This window comes from Bos taurus, chromosome 3 (genome assembly GCF_002263795.3).
Source record: "Bos taurus isolate L1 Dominette 01449 registration number 42190680 breed Hereford chromosome 3, ARS-UCD2.0, whole genome shotgun sequence".
Lineage (NCBI taxonomy): Eukaryota > Metazoa > Chordata > Mammalia > Artiodactyla > Bovidae > Bos > Bos taurus.
The window spans coordinates 92,987,256-92,998,241 of NC_037330.1; the positions used below are offsets into that span (position 1 = coordinate 92,987,256).

The 10,986-nt window shown below is 43.3% G+C and overlaps 1 protein-coding gene across 15 annotated transcripts in view; it reads left to right on the forward strand.

Annotated features, from left to right (window-relative positions):
* Positions 1-9,256, forward strand: part of LRP8 (LDL receptor related protein 8) — a 77,349-nt gene extending 68,093 nt beyond the window's left edge. For 8 of the 15 annotated variants that reach the window (XM_024985285.2, XM_024985270.2, XM_024985275.2 and 5 more), the window contains 4 exons: positions 337-405; positions 4,184-4,356; positions 5,320-5,496; positions 7,722-9,256. In XM_024985285.2, the coding sequence (XP_024841053.1) occupies positions 337-405; positions 4,184-4,356; positions 5,320-5,496; positions 7,722-7,760 (458 nt within the window). In that variant the 3' untranslated portion in view covers positions 7,761-9,256. 15 annotated transcript variants of the gene reach the window in all.
* The last annotated feature ends 1,730 nt before the right edge of the window (positions 9,257-10,986 follow it).

The window sequence follows — 10,986 nt, forward strand, 5'->3', positions numbered from 1 at the left end:
ATAAAGACCTAAGGGTTCAGCCCCGAGCTTCCTGCCACCCAAACACTATGGAAAGGGGTAAGGGATTTAGGTCACAAGTCCTGGCTTTGAGCCCCAGCTTTGCCACTTTGAGACTCCCCCAAACTCCAATAAGACTCAGTTTCCTCATCTGTGAAATGGAGATGACCTGTGTCCTGATGAGATCTGGAAAGACTAAATTATTAAGCATTGAGTAGGACCATCATTTTGGAACGGGGACAAGAAGCAGTTGGGTAGTTTTTACTGCATGAGGCCAGCGAGGAAAGACTTGGGCTCACAGTGATAGAGCCTCATCCTGCAAATGTCTGTGTTTTGCAGATGGGAATGAAGATGGAAAGATGGGCTCCACAGTCACAGCTGCTGTCATTGGGATCATCGTGCCCATGGGTGAGTGTGGCCCCAAATCCCTGGGGAGAAAAGAGAAACCCTGCCCAGGGTTTGGGAAAAGTCGTTAGAAGGACAGAGCACTCAGCACACTGACCCCTCGTTGACTTTTCTGCCCTGGAAGCCTTTCTGCTCACCTCCTAGTCCTGGTGTAGTCTGGTTTCTTAGCTTGGCACCCACGGCCCTTTAGGACCTAGCCCCAAACAACTATCCAAATATTTCCCCCATTATCCCTCACTGACACTCTACATGCCAGCCATGTAAGCCAGCCAGACGGTAAGCTCCATGAGGACAGGCCTGGTGTCTCTCTTGCTCCCACTCTCCCCAGCTCCTAGCAGTATCTGGCATATGGGAGGAAATAACAAACTCGTTGAATTAATGAGTAGGACAAAAGTAATACACTGAAAAATATTAGTAGAGCTACTTGCCATTCCTTTGGTAGATCATGCTATCTTGCATTCTTTCTGTTTGGCTTTCAACAAACATTATCAAACAACTGTGTTCATGGGATTTTCCAGGCATGAATACTGGTGTAGTTTGCCATCTTCTCAACCCAGCGATTGAACCCGTGTCTCCTGCATTGGCAGGTGGATTCTTTACCACTGAGCCACATGGAAAGGCCTATCAAGCAGCTAGGGCTTCCCTGGTAGCTCAGCTGGTAAAGAATCCGCCTGCAGTGCAGAAGACCCCAGTTTGATTCCTGGGTTGGGTAGATCCCCTGGAGAAGGAAATGGCTGTCTACTCCAGTGTTCTGGCCTGGAGAATTCCAAGGACTGTATAGTCCATGGGGTCACAAAGAGTTGGCCATGACTGAGTGACTTTCCCTTTCACATCAAGCAGCTGTGATGTACCAGATTCTGTGATAAGGGGAGGGAAGGTGGTTAAAAATAAGTATGACATGGTTCTTGAGCATAATCAAAGCCATGGGACATGGCATGGGAGGGCGGGAGTGGGGTGGATGTGGAACATGGCCAGGATGAACATTTGTTTAAACCTCACAGAGAGCCCTGTGGGATGATTCATTCTTACCCGGATGTTCACTTGGTATGCTGCACATCCTGTCTCTCATGCCAGTCTTTTCTCTTGGTCGGATCTTTGCATTGTGATTGTCCATTTGTAGGTTTATCTCCCTTACTTGCCTATGAGTATCTCAAGGATAAGGACTTTGCCCTTTAATCTGGGAATCCCCAGTATTGTGGCGAGTTAGTGAGTGAATGTTTTAAAAACTTCAACACCACGCAAGGGACTGTGCGAGGTACCAAGGATTCAAGGAAGGAAAAGATTAACGACTTTTAAGAGCCTTTAGTCTTTAATCAGACTTAATCATTAAAAAGGTAATACAGGAGAGGAGTTACTGCATATTATAAGTGCCATGATAGAGGCATGACCCTCTGTGGAGGAAAGGGGGAGTAGGCACTTCTGGAGAAGGTGGCATGTGAATTGGTCTTGAAAGGTTCATCAGTAAAGGTGATGGTGAGAGCCAGGCTCATTTTGAGTGCAGTGAGTGGAAAATACTCAGCATTATGTAGTGAAAAAGAAATCAACCCCTTTCCTGCCATCCTCCGGTCTATAGAAGAACATGCATGTGCTGTTTCCCAGAGGTAACCTTCCCTAATATAACCATTATTTTCAATTTCTGCTAATCTGAGGGGTGAAAGACGAATATTCTTTCCCTGATACTTCCCTGTGAGGTAGAACATATTTTCATAAATGTATTGGCCATTTACATTTCATCCTTTATGAATTGGCTATTCATGGTCTTTTCTTATGTTTCTATTGATTCTGTCTTGTTCTTACTTATGTATAGAAATTTTGATACATAATAAATGTTAAACCTTTGTAATATATGTTATAAATCATTTCTCCCATACATGATTTTTAAAATTTGTTGATGGTCTCTTTTGCCATGCATAAATTAAAAATTTGAAGTATCATATCATATCACAAGTCTCATGGGTTTTGTGTCCTGCTTAGGAAGGTCTTCCTCATTCTAAATTATTAAAATATCCCCTATATATTTTTCTACTATCAATATTTTAAGGATTTTTAGTGTTTGATTATTAATTTATTCAGAATTTACAGTGCAGCATGAGGTACAGATTTAGCTATTTTTCTCTCATGCCTGTCTGGTTTTCACAAGACCATTATTGAATAGTTCATCCTTCCCTTGTGACTTGAATTGTCATCTTTATTATAACTGTATGCGTGTACATACCTTGATCTGCTTCTAGGCTATTTATTCTCCTCCACCAATTTCTATATACCATTCCTAGTTACTAGAAGCACATTTGTGATATGTTTTAATATCTAATAGGGCATTATTATTCTCACAACATTTTCTTAGCTGTTTTTATTCAATTTCTCTTCTAGGTAAACTTTAGAATCATCTTGTTAATTCTATAAAAAATATGATGAAATCTTACACTTTGGGTGTATAAATTGACATGGGGAGAATTTACATTTTTGTAGCATTGAACCTTCCCATTGAGGAACATGACACATCTCCCTGTTTATTTGAACCTTCTTTTATGGGCTTCAGTAGAATTGTATAAATCACATAGGGCTTACACATTCCTACTGGGTTATCCCAAGTATTTTATAGTTTTTTGTTGGGTTGTTATGAATGTGTTCTTATTATATCCATTTTCTAATTGATTATTGCTGATTAATAAGAAAGCTATTGATTTGTTTGGGGTTTTTTTTTTTGGCCACAGTGTATGGCATGGTAGAACTTCCCCAACCTGGGATTGAACCCATGGCCCCTGCAGTGGAAGCGCAGAATCTTAACCACTGAACCACCAGGGAAGCCCCAATTTTTTATGTTGATTCTTGAGGAACTAAAATTATTTCCAATAGTTTTTCATCTGCTTTTCTAAGATTTTCCAAACTTACAATATCTGTTTATGATAGTTTGGTTTCTCTCTTTCCCATGCATGCCTTTCAATTCTTTGTCTGGTCTTACTGGGATAACAAATACTAGCAGCGATAGCAGGCATCCTTGCCCTGTTCCTGTCTTTATGGGTATCATTATTATTGATTATAATAATCTTACCAAAGTGGAAATCCCTCTATAGCACCATGGATGGCTGTCATCCAGCCTCACTTGAGTACTCATTCAGGGTGACCGCTTACTATCTTATGAATCTGCTTGCCTCATTTTTGCCCAGCTCTATTTGAGAATTTCCTCCTTCACTCATTAGTATACCATTTGTTTTAACTCAGAGCCTGTGTTTCCCTGCTGTGCCCCCTTCTAGAGATGCTCCCCTTCTTGCAGAGACCCAGCTTTGGGAAGAAGCACCCCACCCCCCCTAGCCTCCCCTCTCCAATTTTGGGAGAGAATGGTTTCCTTAGAGAAATCTAGGGAAGCAGCAAGAATGTGGTGAAGAAATTCACTCAGTTACTCAGCATGTGACTGAGCACCTACTCAGTGCTGGGCACTGGGCATAGAGAGAGAAAGAAGACACAGCTGCTGCCCTCAAAGAGCTCAGTCTAGCTGAGGATGCACAGAAAGTACAACATTGTGGTCTAGAAACACACGTGAGGGAAAACCTGACTGCACCATGGGATGTTGAGAGCATTTGAGCTGGGTCTTGAAGGGTGAGCAGTTAATGAAGGAAGAGCTAAGAGAAGGGCCTCCCAACAGCAGAAAAAGAATATGCAGAAACAGAGCCTGAGGAACAAGGGGCAGTCAAGTAGGAGTGGTGACAAGAAACGCACTGACGTCTGGGCAGCGGGCTGGAGCCTGCTGGATATACCCAGTGTGATGTGTCTCCTCCTCCAGTGGTCATAGCCCTGCTGTGCATGAGTGGCTACCTGATCTGGAGAAACTGGAAGCGGAAGAATACCAAAAGCATGAATTTCGACAATCCAGTGTACAGGAAAACAACCGAAGAGGAGGAGGAGGATGAGCTGCACATAGGGAGGACTGCTCAGATTGGCCATGTCTACCCAGCAGTAAGTATTCCTTGCAGGAAGGATTCCTTCCTTCCTTCCTTTCCTTCCTTCCCCTCTCCCTCCCTCCCTCCCCCCTTTAGACATTTATCAAGAACGAACCATGTGCCAGGCATTGTTCTAGGCCCTGGGGACACAGAAATGCTGGGGCAGGTGGTTGGGGTAGAAGGGTATCAGAACCACCTTGTACCTAGAAGCTCTTCCTGGAGTAAAGAGGCCTGTCTTTGTGCTGAGCAAGTTTTCAGAACCTGTGGCCTAGAAGGGTAACTGTGGTCGTTCAGTTCAAACACATTCATTTCAGTAAGCACTGTACACCAGTTATGTGCCAAGTGCCACATTAGATACCAAGTGTCCAAAAGTTAAGAAGGGATGTACTTGCTTCCGGGGAGCTGGTGGGGGAGTTAAGAGTCACTTGCTATTGAACAGCTGTGTGCTAAGTGCCATGGTGGAAGCCCAGGGGCTTCCTCTTCTAAGAAGCCTTCCCTGGTTTCTTTTTCTCCCACTGCCTCTCTCCATCACAACACATGTCACACTGCAGTCTGCTTGCCTTTATACTCATTGGTCTCCCCACTAGACTGTGAGCTCCTTGAGGGCAGGATTGTCTGATTCATGTTTCCCTGGTACCTAGCACAGCATAGCTGGCTCCCAGTAAATATTTGTTGAACCAATGCTATGGAAATATCCAAAAAGGAGCTGTTAATGCTGTTTGAGAAATCAGGCAGGAATGCCTCACAGAGGAGGTGGTGGATGAACTGTGTCCTTGAAAGATTAATAGTAGTTTTCCATGTAGAGAAGGGGGAAAATGACATTTCAGAAAGAAGCACATGCAGAGGCCGAGAGGCACAGCAGGGCGTGGCTTGTTGGGGGAGCGAGGACCACACAGTGGCTGAAGCAGATGTCATGGTTGTATAGCCGAGTCGGGGCTGAGTGTGACCTCATAGGTCATCCAGTCCATCCCCCTGTCAGGCAATCAGCAGCTTTGATCACCCACTGTGGGCAGAGCCCTGTCTTGGGGAGACCAGAGAACTGGAAGACCCAGCCCCTGCCCTCAAGGAGCTTTTTGTCTTGCCGGGGGAACCAAGGTCACAGCCGCACCAACTCCCGAAGAACCCTCTTTCCGAGCTGCCTGTCGTCAAGTGCAAGGTAGGGCAGTGCCACTCTGAGTCTGAGGGGCTGATGAGTGAGGGCATGAACCAGACAGGTGCAGCCAATCCTCGAAGGCGTTCTGGTTCTGGAAGGCTGCAAATTGTGAGCTGGGTGTTGGGGCAAACAGGAAAGATGGGCAAGTTGCAGACTAAGGAAATGGCATGTGGAAGAAATGACTGAGTATGGGGCAGGACAGACAGAATGGCTGCTAAAGCTATGAAGGGGAGACATGGGAGATAAGTTTGACAAGTGAGGGTTAGCAGATGGCCTTGAGGGTCCTTAACCTCGGCCAGTCCAAGCCAACAGTTGCTTAACAAGTTTTTAAAGATCAGAGAGGGCACAGTGGAAGGAATGTTGAGCTTGGAGTAAGGAGATGACTCCCGGTTTCACTGTTCCACAGCCCTGTGATCTCTGTCCTTTCTGTGTGCTCACTTTTATTTGTAAAATGGGAATGATAACCCCCATTCCCTTTACGACCTAAGTGCAAGTGAGATAGCACATGTGAGAATGCTTTGTGAGTTACAAAGCTCCTTGTACGTGTGACGTGTCACTGTTTCCAGAGAAGGAAACAGTCACTCAGGAGGAGCTATTCCTGATGAAACTAAGGTCTGAGAAATAAGCTCCTGCCAGCTGCAGAGAAATAGAGTAGGAGAGCGAGGAAATTGACATTTAGTAAGAATCTACTGTTTCAGACACTACTCAGTATTTTACATAAATTTTCTTGTTTAGTCTTTACAGTAACTTATATACTTGACATTATTAGCCCCATTTTGCAGATGAGGAAACTGAGACTCAGAGAAATTGAATAACTTACCTAGGATCACAACTAGGAAGTGGCAGAACCAGGATTCACACTCTTGTCTGTATGTACACGAAAGTCTATGCTCTTTCCGCTATATCTCAGAGTATCTAGCCTTGAAGCTGTGGAAATCAGTGTTCTCAACAACCTTTTCTCTCCCCTGGCCCCTTCTTGGGTAGCTCCACTATCACTGCGGGGACCTGCCTTTGGCCTGGAGATCTGTCTTGAGGAGGAGGGTAACACAGTAGAAGAAGTTTAGTGGAGCAAGGCCATGACATTCATGCAAAATCACAAACAGGCCAAAAATGATTTGAAAGGCAGTGGATTTGTATAATGTCCAGAAATGGAAAATGCTAGTCTGGTTCTATCTTATGCTGGTTAGGTTGATGTAGAATGCTCTGGATCCCATATGTGTTAGATACTATATTAAACACTCTACATACCTGATCTCATTTGATAGGTCCTATTACTATTCCCATTTAAAAGGTGATGAAACCGAAACTCAGAGAGATAAAGTGGCTAGCCCAAATTCATAAAGCTATGAGAAAGATCTTAAAACAATGGGGTCTATCCAAAGGAGGGTATTGAGGAAATGGAAGAGTGGGGCATAGGATAACATCAGGACCACGTTGGGGGAGCTAGATGTGCCTGGAGAAGAAGACGCTCAGAAGAAAGGGAAGGGAATTCAAACTGAAAATTTCAAGGGTTGTCTGTGTAGAACTCTCTGAGTCTAAGAGAGAGAATCAGGGAACATCAGAAGAAATAAAGAAACAGATCTCATGTCAATATATGAAAGAATGTAAATCTACTGTCTACAGTGGAATAGACTGGCTCAGGGGTTAGTGGTCTCACCATCTAGGGTCACCCATTTGTGGCAGAGGGAAGTCGAGCATCTAGTGACTAGAAGGTAGGGGTGAGGGAAAGAGGGGTTAACATAATTGACCTCCATTGCCTTCCAATTCTACACAATTAGTTGGATGGGTGCAGCTGATTACCTTCCTGATTATGATCAGTATGATAGAAAAAGGTAACTAAAGAGGCCTGGGATTAAACATTTGCAAAGCTAACCCACTGAAATTCAGCAAAATCCTGAAAGGGAGGATGGAGAGAGTTTAGATCTCTGTAGCCCCCTTCTTTACAGAGACAGCACAGAATGATGAAAAAAACTACAGCTCTGGAGTCATACAGATCTGGGTTCAAACTGAGTTCACCCACTTGCTGTGTGACCCAGGACAAATGCTGTTTAGGCTCATTGCATCTCAGTTTTCTCATCTGTAAAATAAATATGACAGACCTGTCTTCTGAGGTAGTTTGAAGAGTATGTGAGCTACTGCCTGTAAAGTAATAGAATTTCTGGTACGTTGTGATCCAATAGCTAGCTCCAGTGGATCTAATGATGACTTCTTTGCTCTGTCTCCCCCAGCGAGTGGCATTAAGCCTTGAAGATGATGGACTGCCCTGAGGATGGGACCACTCCCTTCGTGCCTCATGGAATTCAGTCCCATGCACTACCCTCTGGATGGTGTATGCCTGGATGGAAGGGTTTCTGTCCTTGAGTCTGTGTGTATGTATGTGTGTGTGTGTGAGTGTGTGTGTAATTTTTAAAATTTATGTTGCAGAAAGGTAACCACAAAGTTATGATGAACTGCAGACATCCAAAGGATGTGAGAGTTTTTATATGTATAATGTTTTATACACTTTTTAACTGGTTGCACTACCCATGAAGAATTCATGGAATAGCTACTGCTGAGTGACTAACATGATGTACATAACCAAATGGGGCCGATGGTACAGTAGCTTACTCATCATTTAAAAATTATATTTACAGAGGGCTTTTGGTTTGGAGGGTCTTTTTTAGGTTTCAGAGTTATGTTTTGTTTTTTGTTTTTTTGTAAATAGAATGATAATGCTTTGTGGCTATCCATCAACATAAGTAAAAAGAAAAAAACAGAAGACACGTCAACTCCCTCTCCCACTTAGGTTATTTATTAACATATTTCAAAACCAAGATTAGTTCTGTAAGTAATTTAGAGACGCGAGAGTATTTATTTTTGGTATGATTGGCCCATGATGTGGTCTCTGTGTGCATTTATGTTTCTGTGTGTACGCGAGTGAGAGGAAAGTCTGTAGAGAAGAGGCGCGCCTATGGCTGTTGTTCAGTTACATAAAGATAAGTATATTTTAAAACAACCCACAAGAGAGGGGTATCTGTAGTTTTCAGAGAAGCCTTTGTAAATTTGGCTCAGAAAAGAGTTATCGTGATTTGTGCAAACATGCAGTGGAAGAGGTAGATCTTTCCTGCCTCTGTCTATTTCTGGGACTCCAGTCAGTCAGAAAAGAGCCCCTCCGCTCATGAGGGGCTGCCGTAGCTCTCACCTGGGCTTTCTCTTCTGTGGCTAAAGCCAGTGCACAGACTTCTTACAGTACGCAAAGTTCTCGCAAGCTCAGGTGAGAACATTCCTGAACCTCGGCTACTCCTTGTTTTAAAGTTCAGCATTTCAAGTAACTTCATTTTCCTTCAGGACATTTGGATTGAATTCATTGTTTTCTCTGAAGCATACTGAGGGTGCCATCCTTACTTAGAAAGAGCTAAGTGGAGATGTTTTTAGAACCGCCCAAGTTTACTTTAGGGACTGGCTCAGGCACTTACCTCTGAGTATCCTATGGGTGAGGATAAGGACGGAGGAATAGGTTTTGTTAATCTCTATTTCGCCCTTCCCCTTACTCTCTGCCACATCCTTAAGGTGGGGAAAACAGTTTAAGGTGATACATAGGTTTGTTACCATCATGTGTCTACATAGATGAACTGCTGTTTGGCTTAAATCAGAAAAAGTGGCCAAATCTAAAGTCCTGTTTGAGGAGGAAATGGCATACACAATATTACAGTACACTGGATATATATGTTCACACAGGAATTTGGTTTACTGCTTTGTAAATAAAAGGAAAACTCTGGGTATATGTATAGATTTTTTTTTTTTCATTGTGGACACTTACTTTGCTTCTCCTGGGTCTTGGGGGATGCGGGGAGAAGTGCACTTTTCTTTTTGTGGGTCTACCATTGAAAAGATAATCTTACAGTCCCAGAAGGAATTCGGTCCCAGTTGACTCTTATCCAAGGTGTGGTCTTCTATTAACTCAGATGTTCTGCCAGTTCACACCCACTGGACAACCAGGGACAAGATGTGACATGGAAATGTGTGCTGTAAGTAGGAGCAGAGGACGTGTATCTAACCTGAACATACCTGGAACTTGACACTTTTAAGCAAATTCCTCCCCTCCACTCTCGAGCTGCCTCCAACTCAATGAAGCTTGGATGTCTCACCAGCTTGATACCCTCTGAATTTGCAGGCAGTGATTCTGGAGTTCTGTCACCCTCTTCCTAGGACCTTTCTCCACATCAGTCATGGTCTTGGCCTCCTAACTGTGTCCTGGAACCTGGGCACTAAGCTTTGCATAAACAAGCAGTTTCTTCATGATATACACGTGTGGATAGTCCTGAAACACTCATCAAGAGGGTATATGCATTGACATAGAATGACCAACACCAAACAGAATTTTAAGAACAGAGGGACAACTCCTGTGGAGCTCAGTGACTTACTACTATTCTTTCAGAAATGGAAAGTAAAATTATTTTTGACTGAAGAAAAATGACGCAAGTGAAAACACAGAAATTTACACAAAACAAGCAACTTTCCCTGTAACCTGCCTCCAAAGAAACAGAATTTCCGGGGAAATGATAACAGTGACTAGTGCATAGTTTCTAAATGTTCAGTCAGATCCTGGCCTTTGAAGACAGAATAATGAGTGGGGTCAGGATGGTTCAGCCTGAAATCTCAAAATGGTGATGAAACACAACTCTCTAGGAGACATCCATGTTTCCTGTGACATAAGAACCTATGTGCTCAATCACTCAGTCATGTCTGACTCTTTGCAGCCCCATGGACTATAGCCCGCCAGGCTCCTCTGCCCATGTTTCCCGACTATGCTACAACTGTGGTTTGGAAGACGCTGTTATGGGAGCAACCTACAGAAAAAAGAAAAAAAACTGTGAAATACTCATGTGTTGGGTGGCAGTAAATAAGATGAAGTCTGAGGAGTCAGGTCCATCGTTCCCTATTCTTGGAGGCATTTTGAGGTGTAGTTCCACTTCTGTTGCCTTTTGCCCCTGTGCCATCATATATCTACAGCCAATAATGGATCACAGAGTCATTGGACTAGAGAGCTGGAAGGGCGTTTAGAGATAAGGCCCAAAGATTAGACAATTTATCTGACATTTATATATATATATATATATAAAAGAAACTAGTCCAAGTCCTTTTCCTCCCTTTCCTTTTCCAGGAGACTACTTTGGGCTGCCAGAACACTGTATCAAACCTGCTACCTATCTTAGGGCCTATCTTTCTGATGGGATTTTGAAGGCCCTGGCAGAAATGGTCTTCCAGAAACAGAGGATACTAAAATTGTATTTCTTCTTGAGAGCATGATTATAAAACAGGTTGAGGTAAACTGTAACCTCAGAATGAGGTTGGATTTAAATTTATAGCAATAAATATGATCCATCCCTCCAGCTGTCTATGTGATTGCAATATGTATATTCATCCACTGAAACTATTTGCTAGGTACCAACTAAGTGCCAGGTACTGCAGATGTACAAGTCAATCAAATGCTTTCTGTCCTGATGGAACTCA